General features: G+C 49.0%; 2 protein-coding genes across 2 annotated transcripts; both read right to left on the bottom strand.

Moving 5' to 3' along the window:
- Nucleotides 1-50: 50 nt before the first annotated feature.
- Nucleotides 51-2,059, bottom strand: LOC131101853 (vesicle-associated membrane protein 2-like). Its single transcript, XM_058047238.2, has 5 exons — nt 2,002-2,059; nt 1,544-1,664; nt 1,190-1,348; nt 648-699; nt 51-366 (listed from the first exon to the last, which is right to left on the bottom strand). Coding segments are annotated over exons 1-5 (351 nt in total). The 5' UTR covers nt 2,004-2,059; the 3' UTR covers nt 51-349.
- A 180-nt stretch (nt 2,060-2,239) lies between these two features.
- LOC131101908 (glyceraldehyde-3-phosphate dehydrogenase-like) lies at nt 2,240-4,851 on the bottom strand. Its single transcript, XM_058047314.2, has 12 exons — nt 4,808-4,851; nt 4,695-4,730; nt 4,025-4,124; nt 3,831-3,940; nt 3,666-3,756; nt 3,481-3,596; nt 3,336-3,417; nt 3,114-3,265; nt 2,964-3,042; nt 2,800-2,883; nt 2,645-2,742; nt 2,240-2,473 (listed from the first exon to the last, which is right to left on the bottom strand). Exons 2-12 carry the CDS (start codon nt 4,715-4,717, stop codon nt 2,404-2,406), a joined length of 1,005 nt encoding a protein of 334 aa, XP_057903297.2. The 5' UTR covers nt 4,718-4,730; nt 4,808-4,851; the 3' UTR covers nt 2,240-2,403.
- Between the last annotated feature and the right edge of the window lie 6,629 nt (nt 4,852-11,480).

Genomic DNA, 11,480 nt, shown 5'->3' with positions numbered 1-11,480 from the left:
AGTCTGAGGTATGCCACCATGCAAACACAATAGATGTTCTTTAACAGCTTTTTAAACATGATTTATTGAAATCACAATATTCACTTTAAGCCTCAATTTAAAGTGACAACAAACATTTACTAGCAGTAACTTAACTGTCCACAAGGGGGCAGCTTATTCAGAAGACATGAGGGTATGATTGGACAAGGCAGGGCACATTTGAAATGCAAATATTTTGGTTGTGTATGCAGTTACCACATGAATACTTAAACACAGAGGTCAGCGTTAGCCAGCAGCCATAGCAAAGTGAGGAATGCGTCCGTGACGAGCAGGAAGCACGTGAGGGCAGACTGGGGGGGCCAGGTTTGACTTAGTAGAAGAAATACACTGAGGATGCAGAGTAGAGACCAATAATTACTTTGTAGGTTAAACATGTGACTGAAAGGTCCTCTTAATGCAGGAAGTCAGAAGCACAGGAAGACCAATCACATCTTAGAAGGGGAGGAGCTTGAGGCTTTTTGAAGCATCCTCAAGTGTGCAAATTGGGACAGAGCCCTGTTTTGGCAGCTAAAGGGTGCAAAGGTGTAGACTTCCTGACATGAAATGAACCAATCAGATATGTGTATGATATTTCATATTCAAAAGAAAAACACTGAAGTGCCACTCACAGAAGATGACCCCAAAGAATATGACGCCTACAATCGCCATGATGATCATCATCTGGAAGGGAAGAAAACGTCAATAGCGTGCTAGCATTCTAACGTGCTAAATAATCTGTTGACAAATGGGGAGGGGTTGTGCTTGAGCAATATTAAGAAGAGGTGAGAGAGGACTGATGCTGAGTGTAACATTATAGATATGTGTGTATTATGTCCCGACCGCCTGAAGACGTTTTGTTAATTTAAAGATGGAGTCTATGGCCGCAAGAAACCATTGGCGTTGATGTTTGTGTGACATCACATCACAGCTGTCTGCCTAATCCTCACAATAATCCAGATTGGCATTTCTGACTTCCTGTTCACTGTCAGTCATCCTGTGATGTGATCCGCCCCCCTCCTGTGCTGATTGGGCGATCAGTGGTTAGGAAAGCAGCCAGCCTTGTGGGCGGAGCTTACTGACATGGAGGGATGATCAGGACAGTTTGAGCTGCATACTCTCCATATTATTATTATACATACAGATATACTACACAAACTATATCTACACTCACCTTGCAGTTTTTCCACCAGTACTTGTTTTTGAGCTTGGCGGCGCTGCTTTCAAACTGCGAGGCTCCGGCCTGCAGGGCATCAGCACGGTCATCCAGTTCAGACAGCTTCTGGTCCCTCTCCAGGACCTTGTCCACGTTCACACGCATAATGTCCACGACCTAGAGTCCACCAAAGGGACCTTTTTGGTCAAAAGGCTCTTTGTCACCCACGAGGAGCTAGCTAGCACAGAGTTCATTGAGCTAATTCTGCCACTAGATGGCAGCAGCTTCATAGTTGCTCATTACGCCTCTACAGGTAGATAGCGGCATTGCAAGCGAGGGCTAGCTTAATTTAGCAATGTTAAACTAACTCACCTCGTCCACCTGCGCCTGCGTTTGCTGAAGGCGCCTGTTACTGGTCAGGTTGGGGGCCGCCGCCGGGGGGCCCCCTTCAGAGTCGGGGACTCCCGGGGTGCCTGCTGCATCTGGAGTAGACCTAGGGGGGGACGGAACAGAGGGGGTGGAGGGCATGTCCACTCAACGAAGTCTGCTTCGAAAGTTACTCGACCGCCATCATACTTCTGACGTACACTTCTCAGGTACACTTCCACACACACACGCACTTACATTCACTTAAACAAAATTACATATCATAATATATATAATATTAAACTGTTCGACGTTTTCTATAACAATGAAGACGAAAATTAAGCGCCAGTTTTCACGCCAATCACCTGCGCGTGCGCATTAACTTTACAAAAAACAAAAGTAGTTTCTTTGTTGTTTTTTGTTTTGGTTTATACGTTGGAATATGTAAATGATGATATACTCACATCTCAGCGGCACGACGATGGAGATAATCCCGAGTGGACAGCGAGGGGAGGGGGCGACGGTGGTGGGGGGGATTTAGAGACTGACTGTAACGCTACTACACATGCGCAGACACGCACACACACGATTGTCCATGGGTCATATTTACTGCTTACTGCTCCTTTATATAATATGGTACATTTAACATATTTAATAATTTCTCCTTTTAAATGACATAATAGTCAGCACACAGGTAGACATTTATCAGTTTATTTATGAATAAAATGAAAAAGTCAGTAAAACGAGTACATGCGTTCTAATGAAGTGGCCACAGGAGGATAAAGTGCCACTAGGATACCAGTTATTGACATCATGTGACCGGCGACGTAAACATGACGATTCATTAGCATGTCATGATGACGTCTTCACTCCTTGGTGAACATGTGTTGGACCAGGTCGCACACGCGGTGGCTGTAGCCAAACTCGTTGTCGTACCTGCAAGCAGGAAGTGATGACAGGTTTAGGGGCGTGGCCACAGCATCAGCAGGCATGCTTTAATACAATAAGCGTTCAGCTTAACATAGCTTAAACTTGGAAAATCATCATGGGGTGTACAAAGTGTGGCCTGGGGGCTATTTGTTTTTTTTTTATTAGACTGTAACTCACCAGGACACCAGCTTGACAAAGTTGTCGTTGAGGGCGATGCCGGCACCGGCGTCAAAGATGGAGGAGCGTGGGTCGCTGTTGAAGTCCGTGGACACCACCTGCAGACACATCACATGAACTTCTGCTGGCTCCATATGTGACATGGCATGCGTCACCTGGTCTTCCGTGTATCCCAGAATTCCTTTCATGGGACCTTCTGCGGCGGCTTTGACCACCTTTTTGATGTCGTCATACTTAGCCTGGCGGACACAAAGACTCGGGATGATTGACAGCAGCCACACGAACCCCTTCACAGTCTTTGCGGGCATAGTGTACTTACAGGCTTCTCCAGACGCACGGTCAGGTCAACGACGGACACGTTGGGGGTAGGGACACGGAAGGCCATGCCGGTCAGCTTCCTGTAAGGGAGGAAGTGACGAGCTCATTTAGCCACGCCCCTCTCACAGCAGACAGGACGTTAAAGGCGTACCCGTTCAGCTCTGGGACGACTTTGCCCACGGCCTTGGCGGCACCGGTTGAGGCAGGGATGATGTTCTGGGAAGCGCCGCGTCCGTCCCGCCACAGCTTCCCGGAGGGACCATCCACCGTCTTCTGCGTGGCAGTGATGGCGTGTACGGTGCTCTGCAGGGGGTGGAGCCAGAGTTATTGTCAGGCCCTGACGGCGTGCGTGCAAAGACAGACGCATCGTTACCATCAGACCCTCAACAATGCCAAAGTTGTCGTTGATGACTTTGGCGAGCGGCGCCAGGCAGTTGGTGGTGCAGGAAGCGTTGCTATGGAAACACGTTTCATGAGCATCCTAACACCAGCGCCACGCTGGAGGTCACGTGACTCACCTGACCACCTGCATGGAGTTGTCATACTTTTCGTGGTTGACGCCCATGACGAACATGGGAGCGTCAGCACTGGGGGCGGAGATCACCACCCTCTTGGCCCCGCCCTTCAGGTGAGCCTGGTGCAGGACAGGACAGAGGTCAAGGGTGAAGTGTGGGGGACGGGGAGGGATGACAGCAGCACCTACCGAGGCCTTCTCGATGGTGGTGAAGACACCTGTGGACTCCACCACGTAGACCACACCGGCATCGCTCCATTTAATATTGGTGGGATCCCTCCTGCATAGTTTGGGGGTGGGAGGGGTCACAAGGTGTCATGACAACAAAGAAAGCGCTCCGGGAGGGGGACGTACTCGTGGAAGACGGTGATGTGCATGCTGCCGATGACCAGCTTGCCGCCCTCCGCCCTCACCTCGCCGTGCTTCCATACACCGTGCGTAGAGTCGTACTTGAACATGTACACCTGTGAGAGGGTGAGGGCGGGGGTGGTGTGTACATCGTCAACGCCATGTCAGCCGCTAGCCGCTCGCCACTTGACACCTCTCACCATGTAGTCCAGATCGATGAAGGGGTCGTTGATGGCTGCCACTTCCACTTTGCCTCCTGTGGCGGCCGCCCGCGTCACCAGGCGCCCGATACGCCCAAATCTGACCACAAGATGGAAGACTAATCAGTTATTATTGTTATTATGACTATTGTAATTATCATTATCAGTACTATGGGCTTCTTGAAGCTGCAGTTTCCCCGTCCCACCACCAGATGGAGCTACAGGCCACAATGAGAAGCTTCACTGTTTGCACCAAATATGGCTGCTGGGTCACACCAGCTAAAACATGGTAGTCGATAGGGGGGTCATAGAAGCTTTAATGGCTCATTATGTTCAGTAAGTGAGGGGGCGGAACTTGTTCGGACCGCAGTGACCCGCTGGCAAGGTTAAAAAAAAAAAAATAGAACAAAAGGAATGTAACGGCTGAGATGACTGACAACATAACCAGAGAATAGACGGGTCCGCTACAGTCAAAGCATCGGGGACGTCCTCAAGGTCAGTGTGACATTGAGGCCTAGTGATGAAAGTGGACCACCTGAATCCAGAACTTTATTTTTGGCTCAGTCAACTCTTGAGACAACTTTGACTCCAGGAAATAGACATGTCCTAAACCCACTGGGACATAAGATTTCAGTCAAAAGTTTAGCCCAAATGGACAAGAGAGACTCACCCGTTGATGCCGATCTTCACCATGATGACGTTTGCTCTACAAGACACAAAAACGTTAATAAAGATGTTTGTCCAAGAAGCAAACTACTACACAAAATGAAAAGTTAAAGTCACCTGGTCCTCTGATGGTCCTCGCTGGGGGGCGGCTGTCAATGCAGGGACGAGCATGAAGGGGGGGGCGAGTGTTATTTATGGCGCGAGCAGGCCGCGGGGCACGCCCCCCTTATCCTATTGGATAAGGGTCATGTAACTGTCAGGCAAAAAGTTGGTGCGTGACAGATTTACACTTAGCTAAAATCTGCTTTTTTAGTGTACTTTAGCGCCATACTATAAACCCATCAATAAATCAATAATCAATCTATATATCTACAATAGGACAATGTCATCACGCCCTCCAGATCACACTGTGGTTGCCACCATAGGCAGTGAAGTCTCCCAGTAGAGCTATGGAGTCACCAGTGGGGACGCTCTCCAGAACTCCCATGATGGACTCCAACAAGGGTGGGCACTCTGAGCTGCCGTTTGGTGCATACACTCAAGCGACCACCAGGACCTTTTCCAGGGAAGTAACGCCCTCATTGGGTGTGGATGGCTCCAGCATGCAGGTACCACGCCGACTGGATCAGCAATGGTGGGCTTCTCCAGTGGCATCACCATCCCGTTACTTCCAGAGTTTACCGGGGCGGTTCGCAGCTGAGTGTGAAGCTTCTGGGATGAGCCTCGGTACCTTTATATGTGAAGCCATGGTTCTCAGCTGGAAGAAGGTGGACTGGGCTTTCCCCAGGTGAGGAGTTCAAGTATCCTGGGATCTTGGAGTGGAGGAGGACTGTAAAGTGACATCGACAGACGAACCCTGGGTTTTTTTTTTGGTTCCCCTGGTGGAACTGAAAAAGGTGGCCGCAGACCGGGAAGTCTGAGACAAATGAAGACGCCATCGGTCGTCAAAGGTCAGCATACAAGATGATGCTAACAATGAAGCTAGCATTGCCGTTACAGTTACATTGTCTTGTGGCCACCCGCGTGCTGCGTGGGCGGAGTCAGAATGTCCTGCCATGAGGGACGGCGGATTGATTCCTGTTTGCTTGTCACATGAATGTTTTTGTCTTGTGTAACCATGGCGACCAGGTCACTTGAGGGAAACGATGCTTTGACCTCGACAGTGGACATGAGCGATGTTACGTAACGACAATACAAACATTGTAGCGTGACGTTCAGAGGACATTGTCGACGCTCACTGGGTGTCTTCCCGCTCCGCTCGTCTTTGTCCTCATTCGTCCTCTGACGCAGACGCGCGTCCAACCAGCTGTGCAATCACACACACACACACACACACACACACACACACACACACACACATCTATAAATAGGTTGTGTGCTTGTCTTCGTATGCGGAAACATTTCTCCCTGCTGTCAGCTCCTCGCTCGTCTTCTAGAATACTAACAAGGCTCCTTGTCCTTCCTCCTCCCCGGAAGAAGACGCCTCTTCTGTCCTCATGCCTCAGCGTCACACATTTGCTACCTTAAGACGAGACGTGAGCAAACATGGCTAGCATTAGCTTGCATGGTTAAAATTGAGAGCGCCGACCAGTGGCCTGGTATGCACGTTACAGCAGCTAGCAGGCGCTACCGCATGTTAGCTTAGCTACGCTTGAAAAGTTTTGCTAACTTTTCCATCAGGTCATCGCCATGGTTACGCACATAATCATGACGTCACTGGCATGCCAAAGGAGCTGAGTCACGTCTTACACATTTTCGAATTTGACCACCGTGCCTCCCTTCCCACCCCCGCCCCCCCTTGCCCGAACCCCGTCTTTTCCATCACTTGCACACTGCGCGTGCGCGAGAGGGCGTGTGACGGCAGCGAGGGCGTGGACGCGCGGCGAGGAGAGCGGCGCGCACGGACGCACGCTCGCCGCCTCCCAGTTACGGCGGAGGAAGAGGAAGAAGAAGATGAAGATGGATGTGGTCTGAGCCTCGCTGAGACATCATGGGCTGCATCGGATCCAGAACCATCAGTAAGACATGTGCTCTCACCTGTGTGTGTGTGCGTACGTGCGTGAGAGAAGAGCATGCAGCAGTCACGTGATGACAGCCGTCGCGCTACGTTGCTTTTTTTTGGCGGGGTGGGGGTGCATATGTGTGTGCATGTGCGTTTGTGTTACTATGGCTCTTTGCGTGTGCGCGTGGGGCGACCGCCATGTGTTCGACACTAGGGAGCGTGCGCGTGCGTGACATACAACCTAAGGTCATTGCACCCCGCACCCCACCTTCACCTTCCCGCGTGTGTCTGCCGTGCGTCACACGGACACGTCATAAACTGGAGACTTACACACGCACACACACATAGACACACTAACGCATGCACGCAGGCAGCATGACTTTGAGGATGAGTCACAGGCAGCTGCACACATGCACGCGCACACACACACCTGTGCAAAATGTCATTTTTACACCAAGGTTCTGTTTTAACGACATTAGGAGGCTTCCTGTGTGTGTGTGTGTGTGTGTGTAAGGGAATGCCGTAATGGCGGGACTCAGTTGTCAGTCCAGTATTTCACGCGTCCGATGCCTTCTGATGATGATGATGATGCCGTGAAAGCGCACACTTTTATGGCAGCGTCCCGCTTTGGAGCAAGGGGGGTTTCTGATGTACGCGCTAAGACTACCTGTACTGTTCTGGCGAACAAATCAAGCATTCCCTTTTTCTCCTGCCTGTGACGTTAACGGCCTGTCGTAACTTCATCAGCGCGACGGTGTTTGAAAACTGCAAAAACCTTTGCAGAAACCTCCATGGCGTCACACCAGCTGCTCAGATCGTGTGCCCGAATACAGTGCACCTTGCTGGGCCACGGCAGGGTGGCTCCCTGCGCTCTGTACTCTCATCTGATTCTCCTGATAGTAGTGGTAGTATGTGGTACACGATATTTGATTAGGACAAATCAGCGGCTGCAGTTTGTCTAATCCAACTTTGTTTGACTTTTTCATACCTCTTGATGTGCACAAATAAAATACAAAAAAAAGATATAAAAACGTTGTGCCGGAATGAAATGTACAGGTACTCTCTGGTAATGAATGATAATGTAAGGCAGGGGTCTCAAACTCAATTTACCTGGGGGCCACTGCAGCTAGGGTCTGGGCAAGGCTGAGCCGCATCAGGTTTTCAAAAAAAAAAAAAACTTTTCAACTTTGGTTCCGATCTCTACAATAAAAGCTCTGATAAAACATTCCACTGTTCTCAAATATCTTAATTTTTATTTTTCTGCACAAAATAAGATGAAAAATAAATAAACAGACCAGGGTTCAATTCCCACCCTCGGCCATCTCTGTGTGGAGTTTGCATGTTCTCCCCGTGCATGCTTGGGTTTTCTCCGGGTACTCCGGTTTCCTCCCACATTCCAAAAACATGCTAGGTTAATTGGTGACTCCAAATTGTCCATAGGTATGAATGTGAGTGTTAATAGTTGTTTGTCTATATGTGCCCTGTGATTGGCTGGCCACCAGTCCAGGGTGTACCCCGCCTCTCGCCCGAAGACAGCTGGGATAGGTTTCAGCACCCCCCGCGACCCTTGTGAGGAAAAAGCAGTAGAAAATGAATGAATGAATGACTGAATAATAATAAAACACCAAATAATAAAAACTTAAGAAACCACATATATGTGGTTTCTTAAGTTTTGTCTACCAAATTATTTTTTTCAGATTAAAATGAACAAAGCATTATTAGAGCCCTGTAGACATGACAAAACACGACTATAGTCACATTTATACTCTTTTTATTTACAACATATTGCGCAACTGCAGGGTCTTGAGACACATGCTAACTCGCAAACTAGAGATCTAGCGACCTAAACGGTAGTCTTCAAGTTATTTCCTTTAAACTTAAATAGCCAAAAACTTACCACTTCCACACGGATAGGGAGGATAACTATTAACAGTTATTTAACCTTTAACATGAACATTAATCAAACGTAATCATTTTTTCTGGGTACATGATACCATACAGCATCCATATCAAACTTGCGCGGGTTGCACTAACATTAAACTTTCATATCAAGGCAGGGCCTCAAAATAGTAGCCTGCAGGCCACATTTGGCCCACGGGCTGCGTGTTTGAGACCCCTGATGTAAGGTAATCAATAGAACAGACAGAATCGGAGTCACGGTCCAACCTTTAGCCTGGTCGTCAAGCTAGTCTCCATCTTCCACTAACCCGGCTGCCTGCTGCCAACACAGATTGCTGTGGCATCACCACCATCACCCAGAGTACCCGAACAGGCGCGAATCCACTGTACCTGTAAATTACCCACGTTTTTGTCTGGACTCCGACCGAACATGGTAGCAAAGCGCTATCTTGTCGTGTGCTATGACGGTGAAGCCTGCTCTCCCACGCACCCACATCTCTTTGTCAAAAAGGAGAAAAGTGGTTAGAGAGCTTTCTAAGGAACATGGAGCGCTTGAATGGGACACCAGTGTGCTTGTGAATGCAACAAGTGTCGTTGCATGCTCAAAGAACTTAATAGTCGCCGCCATTGCGGGACTCATCACGGCGGAAAATACGATATCTTGCAATGCTGACAGAAAGGTAGGAAGATGAATGAATTTCTGGCAGGTTTGAGAAGTGAGCAGAAGCTACCAAAATTAGCGTCAAAGTCGTATTCCGACAACAAGTTTGGCAACATTAGCATTAATCGTGTTTATGAACAAGGGCAAAGAACGGGTAGCGCCAAGTCTATTTGTGGTTCCCCACATTTATTTATGGCGGGCCACATCCTGGCATGGATTTGTGTTGCTCCAAATAAGGATCCTTTCAAGTTGTCGTCGGCCGCTCTGATTTGCTGAGACACGTCACATGCTTCTACGACATCATCGCTAACACCTGCTTCACTTCCCTCGTGTCCTCATCAGGGCGTGGAGGCGGAGACAAGCTAGGTGTACAAAACAGGACAAAATGTTCAAAACGCTTTCAAGGTTGTCACGGAGACGAGCATCATCATCATCATCATCACACTGTGAAAAGAGTGTGAGCATCAAGGCCTCATCGTCGCCCCCGACGGAGGGTGGCGTGCTGTGACCTTTGTGTGACATTGAGCTGAGGCGGTGGAGAGGTCCAATCACGACAGGGGTTGTGTCCCTTTTTGTTTGCATGTCTCCATCCCAAGTCAACATTGCTCTGCTTTTTGGAAGACGGGAGGCAGGGGGGGGGGGGGGGGGCTGACGGGAAGAAAATGCGGATGGCAGCATCCCGCTAAAACCAGCAGGCAAAAGTGTTCCTATTATTATGAAATGCAGCCCCCCACCCCCAGGCAAGACCCTCCTTCGCTCCTTCCCGAAACGTGACGTCCTTCTTGGGGGAGCGTGGTGCTAAAAATAGACAGAGAGGAGCATAGGGGTCAATGAGATGTGATGAAAGTAAATATAGGTCATGTGACCATGTGACATCATAGCTTGCGAGCGGCTCACATCCAGCAAGGCCTTACCTTGACTCCGCCTCCTCTTACCCCGTTCCCATGAGGTCATTGTTGTCCTAAATCCCTTACTGTGGAAATTACCCACTTCCTCTTCTTCTATCCTTTCTAATGGTGAATGCAACCGCTCGAGTTGGACCCTCCCCTTCCGCTACTTTGCCAAGATGGTGACCAGAGGGGGGGGTACCATTTTGCCAGCTTTAAGTGCATCATCTGGGTACTGATTTTGACGTACTTCTTCGTGTGAACACTCAAAAGGGTACAGTACCTGAGCTCCCTTATATATATAGACGTCCCTCGCTACATCATGGTTCTGGTTTTGTGGCTTCACCCTGTCACTTTAATGTGAGTCTTTTATTTATGTCTTACACATGCTATTTTCTGTTGTTAGGTCTGCCGTTTTAGGTAATAGGAGCGTATAAGTGACTATGGGGGTGTTATTTCACGTGTAGAGAGCTCTAATAATGTTAAAAACTGAAATTAGAAGGTGGTAAACAGGTTTTCTATGCTATGAAAATATTCCTTTTATATGTAAGGAGTCCTACTTTAGCGCAGACCTCACAGCTAGGAGACCAGGGTTCAATTCCACCCTCGGCCATCTCTGTGTGGAGTTTGCATGTTCTCCCCGTGCAAGCGTGGGTTTTCTCCGGGTACTCCGGTTTCCTCCCACATTCCAAAAACATGCTAGATTAATTGGCCATAGGTATGAATGTGAGTGTGAATGGTTGTTTGTCTATATGTGCCCTGTGATTGGCTGGCGACCAGTCCAGGGTGTACCCCGGACTGGACCCCCTCGCCCAAAGACAGCTGGGATAGGCACTATGTACACTGTGGTCTTAGTTCCTGAGTGTGCGCATTTTTGATAGTGTCGTGCCGTCTATCAATTGCCTGCTCACCGGACATGATGGTGGCCATATTTACCCCCTTCCTCTTCTTCTTCTCTCCTTTTTACACTGGAGTTAGTCCTCCCGTTCCGCGATGTAGTCAAACCTGGCGACTATTGAGGCTACAAGTGTAAGTACTTAAGTGTGCAAATTGAAACGCAGCCAAAATCACGACTTCCCTGTTTGGTTTGACTCCACAAATGACCTTTCTGGCAAAGGTCACGCGCCTAGACTCACGGTGCACGTGTCCTCGCAGGCTGAGAGCGGCGGCGTTCCAAAGTGAACTGGGAATGTGACTGACTCATTGTCAAGTAGGAAGCAGCCACACCAATTAGCCTGTTTGCCTGCAGCGTGACAAAGTGCACACACATGCACAACATACGAGTGTGTGCGTGTGTGTGTGTGTGTGTGTGTCACTTTGCTTGCAATTCTTCACTCGTCA

The sequence above is a fragment of the Doryrhamphus excisus genome, linkage group LG7, assembly GCF_037039965.1.
Source record: "Doryrhamphus excisus strain RoL-2023G ecotype Guam linkage group LG7, RoL_Dexc_Guam_v1.1, whole genome shotgun sequence".
Lineage (NCBI taxonomy): Eukaryota > Metazoa > Chordata > Actinopteri > Syngnathiformes > Syngnathidae > Doryrhamphus > Doryrhamphus excisus.
Note: the sequence above shows the minus strand (reverse complement) of the source record. Positions and strands in the feature narration are given on the sequence as shown.

Coding starts and splice junctions, on each gene's coding strand:
- LOC131101908 (XM_058047314.2), bottom strand. CDS start 4,717: ATGGTGAAGATCGGCATCAACGG. Junction 3,941..4,024: donor TCATCGATCTGGACTACATG/GTGAGAGGTGTC, acceptor ACCCTCTCACAG/GTGTACATGTTCAAGTACGA. Junction 3,043..3,113: donor GTCGTCCCAGAGCTGAACGG/GTACGCCTTTAA, acceptor CCTCCCTTACAG/GAAGCTGACCGGCATGGCCT.
- LOC131101853 (XM_058047238.2), bottom strand. Junction 1,349..1,543: donor CGCAGGCGCAGGTGGACGAG/GTGAGTTAGTTT, acceptor GGTGGACTCTAG/GTCGTGGACATTATGCGTGT. Junction 700..1,189: donor ACTGGTGGAAAAACTGCAAG/GTGAGTGTAGAT, acceptor CTTCCCTTCCAG/ATGATGATCATCATGGCGAT.